This window comes from Xiphias gladius, chromosome 9, assembly GCF_016859285.1.
Source record: "Xiphias gladius isolate SHS-SW01 ecotype Sanya breed wild chromosome 9, ASM1685928v1, whole genome shotgun sequence".
Classification (NCBI taxonomy): Eukaryota; Metazoa; Chordata; class Actinopteri; order Istiophoriformes; family Xiphiidae; genus Xiphias; species Xiphias gladius.
This window is the reverse complement of record NC_053408.1, coordinates 10,623,881-10,646,353: the sequence shown is the minus strand read 5'-3', so window position 1 is coordinate 10,646,353 and position 22,473 is coordinate 10,623,881. Positions and strand designations below refer to the sequence as shown.

The window sequence follows — 22,473 nt, the reverse complement described above, 5'->3', positions numbered from 1 at the left end:
TGTAGATACCCCCCGTCACAGACTCATCACCTCTGTTCACAGATCACTCTTCTTCACCTACAACAGATTTAGACATTACACACTTCAGCCAAAATGAAAAGTCAAACAATAAGTTCTTTATTATTATACTACTGTATGACAGCATATTACAAAAACAAAGCATTTTTCACAGTTAAATAAAAACAGGGAAACAAAGATCAAACACATCAGGCCATACAGTGGGCAGTTACAAAGTGTTTTTCAGTTGGTGCTAAGTCTTTAGTCAACAAATCTTTTACGGTGCTGACATCCGTATTATGTGGGATCATTTCCCCAAGTAAAGCAAACCGCTTTCATGGTCCCTAGCCAAAAGATGCTTTCAAGACTCACAGGGCTCATTCATGAAGCATTGTGTTTGTCCCCTTTTAATGCTTCCACATTTCCCTGTTTTCTGACACAGTTATTCAGAATATTAACACAAGTAGTTCAATTTGTATTTGATGTAAAAGACTTAAACACCTGAAAACTGTACCTAATTTACAGCGGCTGATGAATTTCAACCAGTCCTATACAACTGGGGTTTTTAGCCGATCTGTTGTAGGAAAGGCAATGGTGGAGTGACACTTAGTATCAGTGTGTTTAATTCCTTTATCCCATTACGATGCCTCCTTCTAAAAATATAAAGATGTAGACCAGCTCCTTAATATCTACCCCTGGACCCTTTTTTTTTTGTTTTTTTTTTAAACAAAGACAAAACATCCTAAAAATAACTTTGGTTTATTTTGTGGTGACAAAGATATTTCTAAGTGGAAGTGAAACTTGGAAAAGGAATTTAAAAACTGGTATTACCTAGATTTGCTAGTGTGTAAACTAAGGTACAATACTGAGAAAGCCAGAAAGCATGCTAATGCACACTTTGTGACCTGGAACAGAAAAATGCTGATTAAATGGTTAACTTTTGTGTAACTATGTGTTTAGTTAAATTGCAATAACGTCTGAAATATGACTGAAATGCGCTCTGAATCCTGCCCTTGTACTGACTATGCAAGACAGATTTATTAGCATTTTTACCAGTACCAATTGATTTTGTGCTTTTGCAATTGCCGTAGTTTGCATTGGTTTTGCTCTTTGTTCAAAACTGAATAAGTTACGTCTCAGACTTTTTAAATAATTTGTCAAAAACTAAATCTAAAAATATACTTCCCCTTTTTCTCCGTAAAAACTAGATGGAAAACTTCTACCCGGATCCCTCAGTCATATAGTACGTCTACTTTCCCGTCTCATCTTGCCCTTTTTTCCCCCGAAGGCAGCTGTTGTCAAAACCCGGGGAGTATAGAAACGTTACGTGAGATGGGCAGTCGCATCAGGAAGTGCGTCCCAATCTCTGATGTTGGCATTACATGGACATATGTTCAGGAAGCACATAGGAGATGTCGTCCCAGGGGTGGCGGTACAGACCCTGTTTCAGCCTCTTCTGGTCCAGGTAATGGCCTAATGCAAGACAGAAGAAGAAGTTTGACGTCTTGTTTTAATACTACGACAACTGTTGTCATGGCTCAGTCTGAACGGGACTCACCAATAAAGCCCATACTCCGGCCAAGGACAAAGATCCCATTTAGTGCACCGATCTCCACAAACTCGTCAGCCTCATCTCTGGAACCAGTTCAACATTCATGTGAGAAACAATACCGGGCAGTGTGATATCAGTGCAGAAAGCAATGATACACACAATGCACTTCTGGCATCTGCTTTTTTTTTTTCAAAATGTATTAATGAATAATCCAATTGTTAACACTTGAGTGCAGTCTCAACCAGATAAATGTTCATTAATGTATTTGTCAACTAGAACTCCTTCTTTGGACACCTGTAATTGGAGACTGGTGTATAAACAGATAATGCATGAAAATATAATAAAACACAATTGTAATAATATTAAATGTCTTAATAGGAGAAAAATATTGTACATTAATAAAGATTTAAAATGTCTTTACATCAAATTACAGCTACATTACAATGTGTTATAGACCATTTATTAAATGTGTATATAGCAATTAAAAATGCTTATTATGGGGGGGTTAAAGCCGAGTTACCTCCATTTTTTACATGTATCACATCAGAATCACCAAAAAGCTACTGGCATACCTCCTGTATATGATGATCTATGGAAAATTTTCTATTAATCTACAGTAACAGTTGTGTGCCTTTTGCAAAAACTTGACTTTATGATGGTAAATATTAAAGAAAACACCAAAAGAGCAAGTCTGAATGCTAACCGAAGCTTAACTTATTAAAAATACATTTTAGAGGAAAAGTTATAAAAAAAAGGTAACTATTCAATGGTTTTGAAGTAATGTTTTTTTCCATATTCAGTAAAAGTAATGAATCAGCTTAGTAGCAAATACATTTTAAATACTATGAAATTTGCATCGGTGATAAAAATGCATCGCTTCAAAGCACTTGTTGAACAAATCTACCAAAAACCCATCTTACTGGATGTACATGCCTCACCAGTCTCTCCATGGCCTCGCAGTTTTAAGCCGTGTGTCTTACCGTGTGAAGCCACCGCACGTCCTGAGCAGGTCCACAAAGGCAACGCCAATAAAACCGTCTACGTTGAGGATCAGGTTGGGCTTCTGAAAACAGGTAAGAAAAAAATCAATTTAGCCAAATTTTTTAGGAGAATAGCAGTAAGCTAGCCAACCTCTGCCCAATTTAAACCTAAAAAGGAGGAAAGGTTCTGCACACGGTCCAAAGATGTCAGATTGAAATGTTGTGTGTGTCAGTAAAATGTTCTAATTATCAGGTTTTAAAAACATACGGGTAGCCTCTGTGAGAAAGTTTTCATAAGCTTTGCTTCCCCCTTGCTAATTCAACTGATAAGTACCTTTGAGGTGGTGATTTTCTCTACGTCTAGGGCGTAGTCGAGTAGCTGGGTGGAAGGGAAATGTTGCTTAACAAAGTCCTTCAGAATCTGCACCCGCATGTCTGGGTTGTTGATCTAAAAACAAAGACAAAATGTGTTTTTATTAAGGAAGTTGTATCTTGTTCTGATGAATTCAATAAATTAACTCAGAAGAAGCTCGTAACTTTAAGATAATAATTACTTTTTTACTGTAAAAGAAGAATTATTCAGAGAGATAATCTTACCAACTTTCTGCTTTAATCTAAAAAGGCCACATCATTTACGGCTCATAATAATGTAACTTCAGGTAATGTGAGAAGTTGAAGGCTGCATACCGATTTGACCCTGTGGCCGATGCCCATGATCAGCTTCCCATCCTTCTTCATCTTGTTGACAAATTCCATGGGCAGCATGCCGCTGTCAAATGCCTTGCTGAACTGCTTCGCAGCTGCATCCAGAGCACCTCCGAAACGGTCGCCCTGGAATTTATGAATAAATCATGTTTCGGTACAGAAACATGTTGGTCAGTTTTAACCATTTTTAAAATCAAAATGTGGCCCTAGTGTAAGACAAGAAAGAAATGGGGATATCAATCAACAGCTGTCCTGGACTGGTTTCAGATTCAGTAAGTAGAAGTAAGTAGTTTTGCTTCCAAACTGTTCACACCAAATAAAGTTGATGTGTTACATAACGCACTCTGTATCAGACCCCAGGTACTTGATAGATTCTTCTGACACATTTTTGGGGATGGAGGCACAGTGTTGTTGTTAATGTGTAAAGAGCTTGTGTGTATCATCACTACTGACAATGGTGAGCAGGCCAGAGGTGAGGCTTGAGATAAGGTCTTTGCCAGCACGAGCACAGACAATGGTGTTGTGTGCACCGGAGACGGCAGGCCCGTGATCCGCAGTCACCATCAGGCACATTTCAATGAACTGGCAGGCGTAGCGCGGCAACCTAGACAGAAGGAGAGCAGAGGTAATTCTACTGAAAATATCATTCGTAAAAAAAAGTCAGTGAGCTAGCACTTTTTCTGTCTCCAGGCGTCGCACCAACCTGCGCTGGAACCAGAGCAAGCCCAGCACTCCTCCTAAACCCATCTCCTCTTTAAAGACCTCAGTGATTGGCATGCCGGCGTAGATGAGCTCCTGGCCTCGCTCGTCACAAATGCTCGTCATGAATGAGGCTGGCTTACGGATCAGTCCCAACTCCTGGAGGAAATCCAGCAAAACAAATATATAAATATAATAATAATATATGTATAAAATATATAAAAAATTATATCGTTAACGTCTTCAAAACGCACAGGTCACAAACAGTGTGAAAATGTTTGTATGGTGGGAAGCAAAGATCAGTATCAGTATGTCTGAGGTAGTAGAAACAGTGGCGTCATTACATATTTTGACAACAAGAGAGAAACTGACAAGTTTGTATTTCGAGTGTAAAATGTCCCGCTCAGTACATACCAAGGTCGAAATTTTTTTAAAACAATTTGAAGTCTCCCTATTACAAAATTGTTTGTTTATGTTATATGTCTATTGAAAACAGTGAATATCGGTCAAAAGAGATAGCTATCGGCCTTAAAAATCCAATATCCCTCAGCTCCTAGTTTTTAATAATCACAGCAAGCAAATAAATTCCCACATTTTTTAAAATAAAAACTGAAAATAAACCCTAAATAGTTACTATGCAAGATTTAACAACTATTTCATGTAATCATCAACGTTCTTACCCTGGCCCAAGAGTAATCCATAGGTACTGCTGGGGGAGGAACCTCCTGGGCAGGAACGATGGTACCATTGGCAACCAGTTCATCATAAACGGTCCTGTTTCACCATTTATACAAAGAATATCTGTGAAAAATCCTGAAAACACATCAGTGATAATCTCTGTGGTATGATCATGTGGTATGATCATGTGGTAAACCTCTCACCTAATGACATCCCCTAGCTCATCAAAGCTCCTGGGAACATAAGCTCCAGCGTCCCTCAGAGCCTGGTTCTTGGCTACCGCGGTTTCTGAAGCCTGGTTGGCACAGGCCCCTGCATGGCCAAACTGAACCTGAGGACAACAACATGACAAACTGAGCTCAAAAACTCTGAATCCTCACCTTACAAAATCCAAAGCAAATTATTTTTTCCCCCCCAACAGACCTCTGAAGCAAACATGGTGGCGCATGTTCCAATACACCAGCAAACCAAAGGCTTGGTTATCCTGCCCTCTCTGATGCCTTGGCAGATCTTGTACTCCTCTGTGCCTCCAATCTGGGATGTTAAAAATGAGAAATGGCTTTGCCCACAGATTATTGTCATCAAATTCATATGAATTCACATGGAACATGCCCAAAATACTCCAAATTAAAGTAAATTAAAAAAAACAACAACAAAAAACGTGTTGTTGTTAATCAGAAAATATGAACATTTGCAGAGTTACTCTCACCTCTCCCAGCAACACTATCATCTTGACCCCTTGAGTGTCCTGGTAACGAAGCACATGGTCCATGAAGGTGGAGCCTGGATATCTGGGCAAAGAGGAATAAAATATAAGGACTATCAGAAGGAAGTCAGTCAGACAACAACATATTTCTGTGGTGCCGCCCTAAAACGATGAAAGAGTTTCACAACAAGCTTCAACAGGACAACTGTCTTTCATCCCTAAGCAAATTATGTGCAAACAAGCTCTTGTACCTGTCTCCTCCTATGGCCACGCCTTCATAGACGCCGTCTGTGGTGCGGGAGATTATGTTATTCAGCTCGTTGGACATGCCCCCAGAGCGCGACACGTATGCCACACTGCCGGGACGGTAAAGTTTGGATGCCAGGATGTTGTCCAGCATGCCACCTGTGTTTCCAATTTTAAAACAGCCTGGCTTGATGCCACCAACCTGGGAGACAGAAAATCAAGGGTATCCAATGATCTTATGTAAGCCACTTAAAGGTATAATTTTCTGCTTATATCCATTGATGACTGAAACACATCTATACACACACAGACAGAGACAATGGCCACTACTCTAACAGTCTATTGTAGCACTTGAAACTCTGTGTTGGTGTGATATGGTCGCATACCGTGGCGGGGCCAATGATTGTGACGCCTTTCTCATCGGCCATCTTGATCATCTTCCTTGTCTGTGCTTCAGGGATCCCCTCGGCTATTATGGCAATAGTGTGAATCTGGAGACACAATTTTATAAAAAGAGCCAACTTTCATGTGTGACTGAAACTCGCATGGTTATGCAGTGATGTGGGGGCATATATGTGAAAAGATCTTATGGCATGTCTTTCTACCTGTGGGTACTGCATGGCCTCCACTGTGCTGTCGAAGGCTGAGCGCAGGGAGGCAAAGCTGATCAAGACGTCCACCTCCGGGTGCTTCTTCATGGCATCGGCCATGTTCTTATACACTGGCAGTAGGATTTCTTTGTGGCCCCAATAGAACTTCTGCTTGTGATCCCCACTGGCCAACACAGGAACGTAAAGGGGAAGAAAATGAATAAAGCAAAATCTTATCTCGGAAGAACTTCACAAGAGCATTTTACCTCAAATTTGCTAACCTGTAGATCAATATTATTCCAGTTCCACTAGTAATCAATAGCTGCAACTGCAAAATTATTAATTTTACAAAAGGTCTGAGGAGGATATTAAAATTCATTCTATGAAAAACCTTGCCTTCAGATCTTTTAGGGATTGGTTTTCCACTGAAAGTAAGAAAGCTGAGCTGAGCGCACATGTTCCAGTTTATCATTTGTCAGAATAAATAGACTCAAAGATTAACAAATTTTATCAAGATGAAATATGACGTGGTAAAAGATTTGAAAACTTGATATGTTAAAGCAGGAAATAAGAATAAAAAAAATAAAAAAAACACAACTAAAGGTTACAAATTGCAGGTAACATCTGCCACTGCCAAAGTAGTTTGGTGTAGGTTACATTATCTTGCTTTGTCTGTTAAAACAGATGTTTCCTCCACTCAGTACACTCTTGTAGTTATTTAAACCTTGACAGGTATATATAAATATTAGCATCATGGATCTAAATCTGAATTCTAAAAACCACACACTCACGCTGACAAGTCAAACCATGCAATTTCTGCAGTAAACCCTATTCAGAACAGTTTGTTGTAATGATGTAGAAATCGGTGGCATATCAACCCTTGTAATTTCACTCAACTGCGGAAATCATTAGGTCTTGGGGAACCTACGTGAAAGGATAGACCATGGCTGTGACAGAGGGCTCGTCCCGGGAGCATACGTAGTCAAAGTCCAGCATGCCTTGCACGGCACGTGTCTGCATGCCCCAGACAATGGCCTTGGTGTGTTCTCTGAAGAGTGTGGTGGCTTTGGCTGAAGGAACGAGAAGGCAGAGAGAGAGAGGGAGAGAGAGGGAGAGAGATTCAAGTCAGAGCTGAAAGGAGAAATAAAAATAATCACAGACAAGAGAAGGAGGTCTGGCTCAGGAAAACAACAGGAGTGGGGATGGTAACAAGCAGAGTACAGAGAGAAATCATTCTGAGGACGGAGATACAGGAGGTAGAGAAAATTACGCTCTATGATCAAAGACTTTGTTGTAACAAAAACACCACTGCAAACACTGCTGTATTAGGTCATGTTTCTCGTTGTTGATGCACTTTAGGTACACAGTATGCTGTCATGATTTCTCATACAATCTGCCCTTGACATCAGTTTTTCTGACATATGCAGTGTAATTTGGGCACACAAGTTTTGGCATACTCTCTTTTTTTGCTGACAAATGCTGCTAATTAGCATTCAACCTAATATAGCTCACATCTTTTAAGTACAATCAGATTACTCAGTGCATTATTTTGTCCACCCCCTTTAAGTAACACTGTTAAAAGGATTAATCTGGGGTCTCACAATGTTAACATTAGATAGAGCTTGGATAGGGGACACTTTGAGCCACACTGTCTGAAGTTACATGAAAAACTCTTTCCATTCTCACATGGTAATAACAAGTCTCAGTCCTGCACAAGGCCCGTGCAGTTGCATTATCTTAGATTACACACCTGCCAACTTCATTTCCTTGTAGGGAAGAAGCTAGGTTGAACCACCAGGAAACTTCTCTGCCAATGTATTTAGTTTTTTTCTGACCACCTAAATATCAATTAAATCCAAGATATTTTCCATTTTTCTGTGTATTCAATAAAGGTTCTAATAAAAAAAGGTTTTACTTCAGTACTTTCTGAATGATTTTTTTTTCCTAGCAGCTCCATCTACTCTAGGTTTGCTGTGTGCTCTTAGAGACATTACTCAACTTGCTCATCACAACCAGGAATACCATGTACGCTTGTCTGAAAGACATAACTCTGAGTGTTGATGACACAGCTGTCTACTAGTAATTGGATTAATACATTGCGAGGTCCAGATAGTGCAGCCACCCAGTAATAATTCTAGCCCATGTGTGAAGAAAAAAAAAAAAAAAACATCCCAGAGAACCTGAACATTTTTTTAAATGTCTATAGCCAGACTGAACTGAGGCATAATAAAAAGGACACTACTGTGCAACCTATCTAAGACTGTCGAGTGCTCAGTTTTGAAGGAGAATGTCAGAGTGCAATGTGGCTTGAAGCATTTGCTGTTAAGTTAATCACCATGTTTTCACACATTTGTTCCGGTCCTCCCCAGTGTCTCCTCCTCTCTGCCCAGGCTCGCTGCCTTCTGCTGTTACATCTAACCTAAAATAATTTGTTCACACAGCTATCACTTGTCCAGTGCTACCACTGCCCCTTTAACAGGCCTGAGTGAGGAGTAATGTTTTAGGATGACGCTGGTCTTAAAGAAACCACATACTGTGATTTGAACTGATCAATTTCTACCAACCACGATGGCTCATAATTTTTTCTGGAGGTACTCCTACAAGTTATTTCCAATAATGTTCCAATAAAAAATACAACCATGGTTAAATTTTACAGCACTTATGGAGTTAACCGGATAAATTCAAGATGATTCAACAATGTCAGTCAGAAAGGGAATGCAGGCTCAACCAATTTAAGTTCAGTGATATAAAACAGCACCCCTTAAAGGAGAGTAAGCCACCATAAGAATGCGAAAAGGAGGGACACACTGCCGAGAAACTTCAGAGAACAGACAAAAATGGGAAGGCAGAAGGGAGTGGACAGAGGACGGAGAGGGCAGGAAGACAGGTTTTCACACCCTTCCATACCTCCGCTGCAGCCTGAAGAGGCTCGCGCTTCTGTGACCCCACGGGACGGACACACAAAATATGACAAAATGAGCACAAAAGAGAAAAGAATGAGTTCATCTTTACTGTATCTTATTTATTGAACAGACTTCAGTGCATTGTTGCAAATGTGCATCATCTCTGAAAACACTCCATAAAAAGCCTAGCAGAGGAAAGAGCATGCAAAGCTCAGCTGCTACAGAGCATGCCTTTACTGTGCTGCTGTGAAAAGCAATCTAAACAGGTATAGTCAAGCCACAATCAAAATCTCATCTCCAATTAGCCTGTGATGAACTTCTGACCCTTAACACTACAATCAAAATTCTCTCTACACAACAACACACAACTCGGTCTAAAGATGACAAATCTTTTCAAAAGATCCTTGTATTTATGAGCGTCATCTTTAAAAACCTGATGATATGCTTAATTTTGGGATTATCTACAAGTATAGTTTTTAATTATTCAAAAGACAACTTATTCTTATTGAAAAAAAAAAAAAAAAAAAAAGAAGTAAATAAATTAAAAAAAAAAAATCTTATTTCTTGAGGATATATTGTACCCGGAAAACTACTAAGGCACTGAGGTGATGCAATCATGTACATGTCACGCACAGACACACTCCTTTCTACCAAGGTTACGAGGGTGAAGGCTAGAGAGGAAAAAAGGGCAAACCAATGTGGAGGGCGTGGGCAGCCGAGCGCAGTGTGGGCATGGCACACCTACCACTTACCTTTCCAATCGCCTGTGACCACATTCTTCAGAGGCCACAGTATAGAATGAAGAGTGTCTTAGAGAAACAACCATGAAAAAGACGAGGGTGAGTGGACAGTTTGTGCAGCAAAAAAAAGAAGAGGAGGAAGAAATAGAAAGAAAATTAAAATGCAGAACAGCAGTGATGGCATGGGTTTGGGTGGGGAGGGTGGGGTGTTTACAGGAAGCCAGAGTAAGAGAAATGAAAAAGCAGAAGTGTATGAGTACATGTGGAGTCTTGCTGATAAGAAGCAGTGGAGAGGTGAGTGTCAAGGTGTTAGTTACCTGCTGGAAGACCTGCTTTAGACTTTTTCGCTGGGGTGGCATCATTAGACGTCCTGGGTTCAGAGAATGAAGCCGTCCTTGTGGTAGCTGGAGTCTGGTGCAGAAAAGAGAGAGAGAGAACATTTTCCGTGAGAAATGGTAACAGGGAACTAACAAATGTCTCTCTCTCACACTGAGACAAATTGTAATATGTTTTCTGTTTTAGTTAATATCTCCTAGACAGGCCTGCAGTTTTGAAGAGAACATTACGTAAAAGTGTCCTAAAATAATTATAAAAAGGCACTGCAGTGACAATGCGGCGTGACCTCTGTCTTTAGCAAGTTTGTGTTTCTGCGGCAAAAGAAAAGAAACACCAAATGATGTGTAGTTAACAGGGAGGGCCTCAGCTAGCAAATAAAGAGGCTAAAGAGCACACACAGACTACATGAAAAGAGTATCATGTAACGCTATACAATAGAGCTACTCAAACAAGTTCCAAAGTCCAGGCCTTTCAAAGCTTGAACAGTGTTTTAACATGTATGACTGGACTGTATCACAAGTAAGTGAATGAACTTAACATGCAACACCTATTAGTACACGAACAGAACCTGCATATATTTGAGCCATATATAGTGTTAATGCATCTTAGACAGTTAATAATCCTTTTCTTTAACTCTTACAAAACAGTACCATGCATGTCTCAAGCAATACAACATCTAATCTAATTAAAAGAGCAACAGATGACCTGCAGACCATCCTACCTATGGTTTCTGAATAAAAATACCTTTGCACTGCTGCTGGCATTGAGGAGGAAGTTGGCGGTATGTGCGTCCATTGGGGGCTGGTTAGGGATTGGCCGGTGGCCCAGGGCCATTCCAACGATGGCCGTCATATGGGTTTCTGTACCAAACACATGGATAGGAATACCTGTGGTCTTCCCTGCAGAGGAAAAACACAGTTAAATTCGACTAGAAAAAAGCTAATTTAACAAAACAATTTTTTAAACTAGCAATGATTCTCTCACGGTGTGAGTGAATGAATGTTAGCCATCTTTCCTGTGATGCTTAGTCCAATAAAATATCAAATTACATACTAAACCATCTCTACCCCTTGTTCCATGAGCGGGCTCTTCTCTAGGATTCTCGCATTCATCTCACTCACCTACTTCCCCCATCACTCTCAGCCCCTCCTGGTAGTTGGGTCCACCACGTCGAACAAAGATAGTGACCTCATGCTCCTTAAGAGGACCCTGGTAGTCTTTGATGGCCCTGACGATGCCCTGAGGGGAGGGACAGGCTGGTCAGCTATGTGGATCTCTCTCACACACACACACACACACACACACACACACACACACACCGTAGATTCTAAGAAATATCTACATCGATGTATCAGCCAGTAAGAGTGGCTGAGAGACACGGTGAATGCCAGTGTGGTTTTCAGTAACGTCATTTAATTTGTTGGTCTTAGAAAGCAAGATGCAAAACTTCAATTTCTTGTGCCTCAAAGGACTAAGGGGCATTTTTTTCACACCGTGTGTTCAGACCAACTTCTACTGCATTGTATTTACCTATGGAGGCTGCTGCACACAGAGTACTTAGTGTTGTCTACTATAATTTGTTATTTATTATTATTGTTGTTATTAATACAATTTTGGGTATAGTTTGTTTTTCATCAGTTATGATGCTAGTTATAAACCAAAGGAACTTAGATAATGCACATAGGTAATAAGGCTGGCTACTGTGGATGGCTGAGTTTGCGTAATCTTGAAACCGGACTCTGAAATTCGACATTCAGCCCTGACCTGAAGGTATGAAGCTATGACTGGAGGTACAATTGCTACAAATGACAGTGAAAGAAAAAAAACCTTGTACTGAAGTCGGTTTTTCTCTTGGGAAAAATTACGAATACAAACTTAATTGACTTACTCACTCTATGTAGCCGTGTGGGAACATTTAGAGTTGATATAATTTACTTTGCACAGGGTTTCAGATAAACATATCAATGTGTTTCACCTTGAATGTGGCTGCTACGTTGGTGAAGTTGGCGATACTTCCTCCAATGATCAGCACTTTCCCTAGAGGACACAGAGAGACGAGGTGACATGTTAAGAATATGTCCATGACTGAAATCTGACACCCCAGTAACATAGTTAAGTGACGGCCATGAAGTCTATTGCTGGCAACATGCGCACATTGAACTTATGTCACACTAAAGGAAAACAAGCAGGTCACACTGCAGAAGACTAATCAAACACTGACTTACATACTTAAAGCAAATTTACCCACAGCCACTAGAAATGTCCAAGTTATCTGCAGCAGTCAAGACTTTTTTCCCCACAAGTGAGTCTGTTAACTTCCTCCCCCCAGCCATTCACCTTTGGCCTACTTTTTTTGACCTTGGGAAACACGCCTTAATGAAGTTTAGGCTGTACTCACCTTGAGGATGTTTTTCACGTGTCATGAGAGAGAGGATGGTCTTTGCGTAGTCGTAGGTCTGCTGTTCACTGGGTGCGCCAGAGTATTCGCCGTAGTTTGCCAGCTCATCCACCCCGCCCAGGTCACAGATGGTGTCGCTAAAGAAGAGAGAAGATGGGCAGTCAAATTCTGTTTCCTGAATTTAGTTTGAGGACTCTGAAAAATTGCCGACTCTGCAAAAAACCCCAAGCAGAAATATCAAACCATTGTCTGTCAAAGGTAAAAACTTCCATGTGACTCAAAATGTAACATGCTTTAAAATTTCAAGCCATGGAGCAACGCAATCGACACAGAATATTAAATACATGGTAAAGCTTTCATCAACCAAAGTAGTTCATGTTAGCTAAAAAGTCTCCCATGAACCCTGCAAACCGATAGACAACCTGTAGACAACCGAAGCCCCTCCTCCAGCCACCATGGTCCAGATCCTGCCACGAGGGTTCAGCAGGGTCAGCTTCAGACTGGCACCACTCTTTGCATCCAGATCAGCTATGTAGGCTTCCTATAAGTGCAAAATCATACAGTGGTTATACATTCTGGTGGAAAGTTTGCACAAGGCCAAGGATGCAGGCATAAACTGTGTTTTAAGCTAAGCTGTTTTTCAATTGTCCTTGATCAATATCGATTAGTCAGTAAATGTAAGTTGGGTTGCTATTTTCAAGCTAGGGATGTGAATAAATTATTATAAATATTTCTTCCCCAAGACAGTCAAAAATAATAATTTTTTAACATTTGAATGTGAAATCACTTAAAAATAAAATAAAAATTGTTAGGCATGCAGTCATTAAAACAAATTAACCAGGCATTCAACTTGTACATCTTCTATGAACAAACAGTGAGAAAGCAGAAAACAAACTGGAGTATTATAACCCAATAACCCTTAATGGACATGATCATGAAAAGCCTGATTTGTTGTGCTTCAGATCTCACCTCTGGATAGGCCTCTCTGCCAAAAGGCGGTGGAAACTCCACATCCCCCCATTTAGCCTTACAGATGTAATCCGCTGTGGCGTCAATCTTGGCAGCCATGTCAAGGATGTACACTCCATCTTGGGTGATGACTGGTGACAGGAGAAAAAGTCAAGTTATCCGTTCATTTACTGTTTTCATGCTTTCTACAAAAACATGTTACAGAGCCTTGTGGTTATCAGGGTCAAGTTAATAATTTATGTGCAAAAATTAGTAACTTGTTCCCTCAAATAAATAATTCATCCACGTAAGTACTTAAATCACTCTCTTAAATAAATAATGGATGTGTGCAAATGGTGCTGCTACAGTTATAAAACTGAAGACAACATCGGATCATGCTTGTGGGAATCAAAGAACCAGCTAAAAATATTGCACTGTGAAGAGATGTGACTCTTAAAAGTTATGAAAAACTTACCGAGGGGGTTGATCTCAAGGTAGGTGAAGTAGAGGTCCTCATATAAATTGAAGAGGCCAACGATAAAACTGGCCAGGACTCTTTTAGGAAGAAAAAAAAAAAAAAAAAAAAAAACAGCATACATGAGAGAACAAAGACAAGTCTTAGTAGAAAACCACATAATAAAATGAATATGTCACAGCTAAACTATGATAAGAATCACAGAGGTTCACGCTTTGCGTCCAAGGGCAAAGCTTGTTAGAAACTATTCCCTCACAGTAAAGTTACACTGTATAAAAGAGAGAGAGATCAGCATGTTCTCTTCACACCCTCCAACTCCTGTCTCCTACCGAATGGATACAAGAGTACTTCCTAGTTGAATGTGATGGACAAAAAAAAAAAAAAAACAAAAAAACTTTAGATCTTATTTTCAACCAACTAAGTTTGTGTTACTGCTTTTTTAATCTTTCCGTGTGGCTAAGAAATAAAGGAATAAGAAAGGATGCATCCCTACTCTTTCTTATTATCTGGAACGTGTGTGAGGAGCTGCTCTCTGACTTGGTCCTCACTCAGCTTTTCATCCACTGCAACCATCAGCCTCTGGGCCTTGGCATCCACGTCACCCACTTCCACCCCTCCCTCGTGGTGGAAAAGCACATGGTCGCCCTCACGGGTGGCATAGATACACACATAAAACTCCTCCTCCTGGGTGGGCCAGTGGAGAGTCGGAGCAAATACAAGGACACACGAAGACATTTTCATGGATTTAGTTTGCAAACAGCAGTGTGCGCATTCTCACTGATTTTCAAAGTGCCTACAAACTGTTTGAACATTAAGACTTCAACAACATCCAGTTCTTTCTTTAAACCAAACTGCCCTTCATACATGGTGAGACTGTTTTTACACATTCACCAGTGACAACAAAACCACACACATACTGCAACATCATTTACCCCTCAGTTTGTTCACTTCTGAAGAAATTAACCATGCACACCGACCTAAATATAAAAACGCCCAAAATAGCTTTTATATGCTGGCCCTGGAAGTTTCATTGTCCTGCTGAGTGGATTGACAATTTGTTTGTTTGGTGGGTGTGGGGTCTATGCATTACCCTGAAAATCTATCTATGGTCAAAGACTACACAAATATACTTAGACTTTCAAGCATTATAAACAGGAGGCAGAATGACGAAACACAGGATGGTGGAGGAAATTACCTGTGTGTGTGGGACAAATGGCTCAATGAGGAAGTTCTTCAGCACACCCTTTGCCTTTCCCACCTGTTCAAGACAAACAGTTGATGTCACAAACCCCAAGTATGTTAGTCTAACCTAGTTATATACACTTGACAGGAAAACTACTGTATAAAGAAGTGAATGACCCTACAGAATATCATTTTTTTTCCCACCCCAAACTACAAAAAAATTAAACCAATTTTTCAACTAGAAAATTTTGTTGGTGTGAAAAAAAACATTGTCAGGCTCATCTTTATCATCTTGGTTGCTGCTTTATTAATGGCACAATTACATTAAAAAAAAAAAAAAAAAAACAACAAACACTGGCATGGGTGGATCATAAATTGCCTTATGTAGTGAAAGTATGGCCACTGCCAGTTTCAAGATCAAGATAGCACGTCTGTGTCTATGGTGGACCAGAATAGACCAACCTTCTCCACTGGCATTACGTAACCTCTGACCTGCAGATCTTAACATAAGCCCATGGCCTCTAGCACTGTTCACAACATATTTCTACATATAACAGGTCCGTATGTTGGGACAAATGTACAAGGAACTGTAGCTTACTTTCTCTCCATTTAAATGTGCGAAACAAAATGTGGTAAATTTGATTTACTCCCTGGGTCAGACTGTTCGGGCGAATTGTTTTCATCACTTACAACATAATTAGTCAGAGAATCACATTGAAGAGCAGGGACCATGTGCTTAATATATGTAACATACAAAAAAATATTCATTATTGAAATCAGTTATCTTTGTGGTTCTTGTAACACCACCTAATCTATTAATAATAAGTTTGCTCGTGTCCCAAGTTGCCATCCACAAAAACAAATAAAAACAGGTTTATAGGTCCATAGATAAAGGGGCAAATTAACACCAATAAAAATAAAGTTATGGGTGACATAGTACACTGATCATTGGATATTTATCTGAGCAGATTCCGAGCAAATCCAATTATTATTTTGAAGGGGGGGGTACAGACACAGAATTGCTTGTCGTTCAGGAAAGACTGGCTGTTCTTTGTCTGGATGAAAAGACGGCTAGCTGACCAGTCACTGCATCGACACAGTGGGGAGCAAATGCGGTGAGCAAGAAAACACAGGGTCGGCCAGCAAAAAAGGTGACCTGCAAATCACTGTCATCTGGCAACGCGCTGCACTGGACAATCAAATTTCAGGTAATTACTTTGTGAACTTTGTTACGCGAACAGCATATTTACAACGATTAACCTAGTGATCATAGCAACAAACAATAACTTTCCAGAGATGTAGAATACTTCCTTATAGTGATATAAACCACTCCTGCAGTGTGTTGATGTCTGATAACAGACAGAGAGATTACAGTCAACTTACAGTGGTCTCTCTCATGAGGCGGGATTTGAGCCACTCCTGGACGCCCTGCTGGTCCAGGTTGATGCCCACCAGACCGAGCTTCCCGCGCCTCTTGATCAGCTGATCTGGCTTCACCACCAGCCGCTACAGGGAGATCAAGTGGAAGACAGATTAACCGCATATTAAACAAGAGCCAATTTGCATCAGTACTGATATCAGGCTAAAAGACAAACTTTTCCTGGTGCAGGTATTAGTTTCTAGTAAATTTTATAAAGAGGCGAACTCGCACCCACACCCACACACACACACACACACCTCAAAAAAGGGAAATACTATTTGTTTAATCTGTATGATAATGGCTAGGACACTGTTTAACATTCATTTGACCTGGTAGAGTTCAAAATTTCAAACTGCCTGTGAGATATGAGGCATCCGCTTGTGCAACTAAAACAACTTGAGTGTATAATATGTTGCACAAGTTGTTTAATGTCCTAATCATCTTGTTAAATTACTGAGATCACTCATGTCCACTCTTGGTTGTCCCAATTTGTAAGAAAACACAACTCCTCCAACATTACAAGTTGAATACTTTGCCCTTGCTAGCCCAGTGCTAATTTAAACATTTTCACAAGTGCACACAAAATCATTCACTCAGTGAATCTAAACACACACACTCGTGTGCCACTGTAACCGTAATGATATTATGTCTTGCAAATTATGTACACAGAGTTTCAGTGACATACAGTATTTAATTAGCCTTGTGGTTTCAATCATTTGCCAATTGAGGGAACACAAAAACAAGAGAGGCTTGTACAGTAGAGGGCTCTTGAGGTTGTATTGAGCCTGTCAGAGTAGCATTACCTCTGTCAGCAGCCAAGGGTGCTCCTGGATGAGGCGGTCCCAGTCAGTCTCAGTGGTTACACTGGCATAGCGGAAGCGGTTGTGCACGGCTGCTGAGGTGCAGATATACTTATATAAGAACTCTTTTCCTGTCTGCTCCGAGATGGCTTTCGCCGACATGGCAGCGCTTGCTAGCCCAGGACCTTTGGGAGAGGGAGGGCGACGGTTAACTTCACTGAGTCAGGAAACCATGATATGTACAGTTGGGTGAAAAAGCAACAGCAGGTGTTCTAGTAAGGTGTTGGGCCACCTCGTTCTGCCAGAAAAGATTTAATGCGCTTTGGCACTGATTTTAATAGTCTCTGGACTACTACTGGAGGGATGCACATCATTCTTCCGAAAGATATTCCCTCATTTGGTGTTTTGAGGATGGTGGTGGAGAGCACTGTGTAACACATCAGGTGTGGTGGCAACTTCTGTTCAATAAAGCATTAAGAGCCAACTCTTGCCTTTCTGCGAGTTTAATTCAGCATCTGCAGATGGTCTCGAGCATACAGAGATCAAAGGTCACACAGCAATGAGCAACGTATGTATGTAACTTAGTAGAGCATTTACACCCCTTAGTGTGTACAGAAGGGAGGGGTTGCTGTGTAAATGCTCAAAAGAGATAAAACACACACATAATTAATTGGTGAGATAGATTGGAGCTCAGGGATGAAGGAGAACTGCCTGGTACCAACTGGATCGCTTTATCCCTGAGGGTCACACTGTACCTTTCGACCGAACAGTGAACAATCAGTGCATTCCACAGATAATATAACTACAGCTTAACAGCTGAATAGTAAAATGCGAATAGTATTAAAATTTTCCATTAAAACAGTCCAAAATCTCCTGTAGGTTTTCAACTGGGTTGAGATCTGGTGACTGCCAAGTCCATAGCATACGATACACACCATTTTCATACCAAACCTTCATTGACCCCTCGTGACCTATGTGGAGGCTTCTGCATTTGCAGTGTTTCTCCACTCATTTATTCAGTTTTTCCCTCTAATTCGTCACCCATCTGTATATACTGATGGATTAAAAAAAAACAAAAAAACAAAAAACTAAGCATATGTGCATTTTGAGCAACTAGAAAACTACAGGCCAAGTCACTTCTCACTTCTGATTTTAAACCAAGATGGGGACTAAGCTACAATCAAGCCCAGATGAAAATGTATGCGTACAATATGTTGTTTCTTAATGTACTTGCTTATATTATTTCATGGGTGTCATCAGAACATTAATCGGTGTTGCATTCCTGTCAAAAAAAAAAAAACAAAAACCAAACAAACCAAAACACCAAACTCCTTGAAAATAAAGCCAGGTTTTGTACACATGCTATGTGAGGCCGTGGGTACAAGTGATTGATTAAATGTGCTATAATTAAATAGTTAAACAGTCAAACAGTAATGTTTTACGAAGTCAGACTGAATACGCTTAATCTAATGGGTTACACGTTTTTCTGAATTCAAGGTGAGTGGTCTTCTACAGCTTTCTGATGACTTGCCAGGAACTGTGCTCTTACTGAGACAAACTGTAAGAGCTTTTGCTATCAGCTGCCTGGCCATATATTTATCCAAGACATTGACTGGTAATGGTGGAAACTACCAAAATATTAATGGTATTTGCCTTGGTCAGTGGCTATGCTATATTATTTTTTTTTTCCTGCAGTTGTTCTGATGGGCATGCTGAAAATGCAAACAGACCTAGAAAAATACAATTCTACAAATCAGAACTTGAAAATGATCTTGTCTTCAACACTTCATAAACTAGTAGCCTTTGGGCATAAAAACAAATGCTACATTTACCAAATCATCACAGTGCCATTCTGCTTATTTTGTTTTAGTGTGCATAAGTGTCGTCATTCATCTAAAAAGAATATTTTTTCTGTTTTGGCTAACAAAGCTAGCCACTGGAAAATGCACAGATTAAACCGTGAAACTAGTGAGTTTTAAGGTTCCTGTATGTGAGTGGTGACAGCTCACTCTTTGTTCCAAATCCACAAAATTGAGATCCCCACTGAGAATAAATCCTTTTGTGCCTCCTCAATATTGTTAGTCACGTTTACCAATTGAGCTGTAGATTGGTGTCACCTCACTGATGATATGTCAAACTCTCATCACATACTTTAATAAAGGAGAAGGGAGTGAATCATCAAAGTGAGTTGTTCCTCTTTTAGCCATTTTTTGAGCTTAAAATTGGCAGCAGAGTAACAGTAACACATCCCCTCCTCAATAATTTAATAGAGTCAACTTTAGTCCCCGTTCTTCAATCAACAAACCAGCCTTTGTCCAACAAGTAAATATAAGAATGAAAGAAGAAAACAGAAAAAGACAAAATCCTATGTTAGTATTCAGAGCAAAGATGCAGCTAGAGCTGAAATGAGTGGTCAATAAATGGAACTTTAATCGGCAATAATTTAATAATCGCTTAACTATTTGAGTAATTTTCTTAAACAAAAATGCCATGTTTTGGTTCCAGCTTCTCAAATGTAAAGATTTTTGCTCCCATTCTGTTTTATGATCATCTTAAATGGAGTATCTTTGGTTTGGTTTTTTTTTTTGGGGGGGGGGCAAAACAAACAATATGAAGACATCACCTTTGACCCTGGAAAACTGTAAGGAGCATTTTTAAAAAAAAAACAAAACAAAAAAACCCCAACATTTTCCAACATTTTATAGACAAAAGCATGAATCAACTACATGTGAAGATAACTGGCAGATTAATCAGTAATAAAAAGGTTGGTTCCAGCCCTAAATGCAGCAACCGAAACAGTTGAATGACTAACTACAGTGGTTTTGGTGCATTACTGTCAAACCCGTGAGTTTAGCCATAAAGCTAAGAGGATAACTGAATCATATCTAGGCCGAAATTTATTAAATGGCAAGAAACAATTTATGATCCAAAAAGACAGACAACAAACTCTCCTTCTACTGTATCTCTCTGTCCGAACACACAGTCACATGAGACAAGCTATCGAAGCTAGGAGTCTCACACCATTACGTGTATCTGAGTAAAAAGTTGTGAGGAGCCAGTACAGAGACAACGGGGCTGCACCGGTGGCCCCGACGTCCCCGCTTTAAACACCGGGGCATGTTGTCAGACCTGCTCGGCCAACTCATGGCTGCCACGGGGGCCGCCTCGGCTATCGCAAACACATACACCCAGCAGTATGTAGGTCCCGTTTCTTTTGGCCTGGTGCCGGGAGTTTACGGCTCCAATTCAAGGGAGTCGCAAGATATCCCGAAGGCTGGAGGTCAAATTATGGGGAACCGCCCATACAGGTGATTTTTTAAATACCTTTATCAACTCCACGGCAAAGTAAACAGTGATAAACGGCTAGCCTCGAAAACATGCATCTTATCTCAGCATCTGTGTGACTGATAACATTTTATGGTGGTTTTTCTTGTACCTTCTGAAATACGACCAGGGGGCCCTCTGTGCTCAGCTGCAGCACTTCAGAGCAAAACGTCGGCGAGACCTAACCTGGGGAGCCCGGCTTAGCGGGGCCATACCGCCGTGCTCTCGGAGGCAGATGTCCCCGCATTTACCCTGCCATAATCCGCGGGTCCCGTCCATTGTTTGAAGCTATCTAGCCGTGAAATGTGTGTGTGTGTGTGTGTGTCTCTGCACGGTTTCCCGAGATGAAGGAATCTGGATTTGGAGGCAGCAGCAGCACCACCACCACCACCACAGGGGCCACCGAGGGGGGGGACTGCTTCAGACACAGCTGCTGTTTGACGAACTCGGCGTGCTACATCATGTGCTTCCAGGCCAGCACTGGGTGAATGAGGCTCCTTTACCAGCCACCACACCCACTCCCGCAGCCTGTAGCCTGACCTAGCTTGCCGGGCGAGTTCCATAGCTGTAGCTTTGCTCGCTGCGGGTAAATAAGGAACGACGTCCTGGACGGGAGAGACGACGCGCAGATGTAGGGCGTACAAACCTCCAGAGGGAGACATGACGGAAGATAGGAAGCTTGCGGAGGCAGGGGTTGCTGTTTGCGGATGATGTAAGATTTAGTTGGCCTGTGATTTGCAGGAGCTATGTTTTCTTTTTCTTTTCCTCCTTTTCTTCCTCCGTTAATCATTCAGTTTTGAACGTAACCTCTATTTCAAAAACAAACGGCTGCTATTTTCTGTCTCTAGCACGATGACTGTGGTTGCAGCTTTAGCAGTGAAACCTCGCAGCATCTCATATCCGCCGAACTCGAGCCCTGACTGACTGACTGCCTGCCTGACTATCGAGCTGTATCTTAAATAACTGGTAGTCAGAAGGGGGGGGGGCAAAAAACGACTAACCCCGGGTTTTACAATAACTGAGCGAAAGCGGTTACCTTGTCAATGAAAGTAGCACCTGCTCCAAGTGCAGGAATCGTGTGCGTGGTGAGAAATGACACGGCTAAAAAGTCACTTCTTCTCGTACCGTAGCGCAGCCGCTGCCGCTGCCAGTCGCCACTCGCTCTCCTCCTGTCGCCCCATAATCTGCCGATCCATTACGTGTCGGCCCAGGCCCCTGATTGGCTAACACAGTGGTTACTCGAGTGATGTCACGTACACCCACAGCTTTATTAGAAGAAGCCAACTACAAAAAAAAAAAATAAAAAAAAAAATAAAAATAAAAAAAATCAACATAAAACTATAAAACTGTCAATTTAAAATAACCGTTGGTCAAACGATTAAATCTCAGAAAAAGAAACTCTTAATCCTGTCTTTTTCATTTCCTTTTGCCATTTCATTTCATTTCATTTAATAAAACGGTTCCAGGGAAAAATTGAAAAATGTACATGCACGAAAGTGTGTTCCAGGTGAAACATTACACCGGTTACGTTTTTTTTTCCTCCCAATTTGATCATATATATATAATCTGTAGACAGTGGTGGAAGATGTAGTCAGATCCTTATGAAATAACTTAGTAGGACAAGTAGAAGTCCTACAAATTACTTTTAAAGTGCAGAACTATCATGGGAACAATATATTAAAATTAAAACAACTTATTATCAAGAATGGCTGCTCTCAAAGTATTATATTATACATAACTGAATTATTAATGATGTCTTTACTTTTCAATTTGTAGTTCTTTACAGTATATACT

At 40.6% G+C, this 22,473-nt stretch overlaps 1 protein-coding gene across 2 annotated transcripts; it reads right to left on the bottom strand.

Moving 5' to 3' along the window:
* Positions 1-94: 94 nt before the first annotated feature.
* aclyb (ATP citrate lyase b) lies at positions 95-21,885 on the bottom strand. Of its 2 annotated transcripts, XM_040135069.1 has the most exons (29): positions 21,716-21,885; positions 17,359-17,540; positions 16,519-16,641; positions 15,149-15,211; positions 14,447-14,637; positions 13,954-14,033; positions 13,500-13,630; positions 12,953-13,071; positions 12,531-12,667; positions 12,108-12,169; positions 11,254-11,371; positions 10,877-11,031; positions 10,114-10,207; positions 9,061-9,090; positions 7,082-7,223; positions 6,169-6,337; positions 5,950-6,054; positions 5,569-5,765; positions 5,321-5,402; positions 5,035-5,145; positions 4,815-4,942; positions 4,614-4,707; positions 3,938-4,092; positions 3,688-3,838; positions 3,217-3,360; positions 2,864-2,977; positions 2,530-2,612; positions 1,556-1,632; positions 95-1,470 (listed from the first exon to the last, which is right to left on the bottom strand). In XM_040135069.1, exons 2-29 carry the CDS (start codon positions 17,515-17,517, stop codon positions 1,376-1,378), a joined length of 3,309 nt encoding a protein of 1,102 aa, XP_039991003.1. In that variant the 5' UTR covers positions 17,518-17,540; positions 21,716-21,885; the 3' UTR covers positions 95-1,375. The 2 variants fall into 2 exon arrangements, with proteins under 2 accessions (XP_039991003.1, XP_039991005.1); XM_040135071.1 differs by lacking the exon at positions 9,061-9,090.
* Between the last annotated feature and the right edge of the window lie 588 nt (positions 21,886-22,473).

What these genes read in the sequence shown, in the direction of transcription:
- aclyb (XM_040135069.1), bottom strand. Translation starts at nt 17,517, where the DNA reads ATGTCGGCGAAAGCCATCTCGGAGCAGACAGGAAAAGAGTTCTTATAT. An exon ending in CCTTGAGATCAACCCCCTCG is followed by an intron (nt 13,631 to 13,953) that starts GTAAGTTTTTCA and finishes TCCTGTCACCAG; the next exon opens with TCATCACCCAAGATGGAGTG. An exon ending in CTCTTCAGGCTGCAGCGGAG is followed by an intron (nt 7,224 to 9,060) that starts GTATGGAAGGGT and finishes TCGTTCCTTCAG; the next exon opens with CCAAAGCCACCACACTCTTC.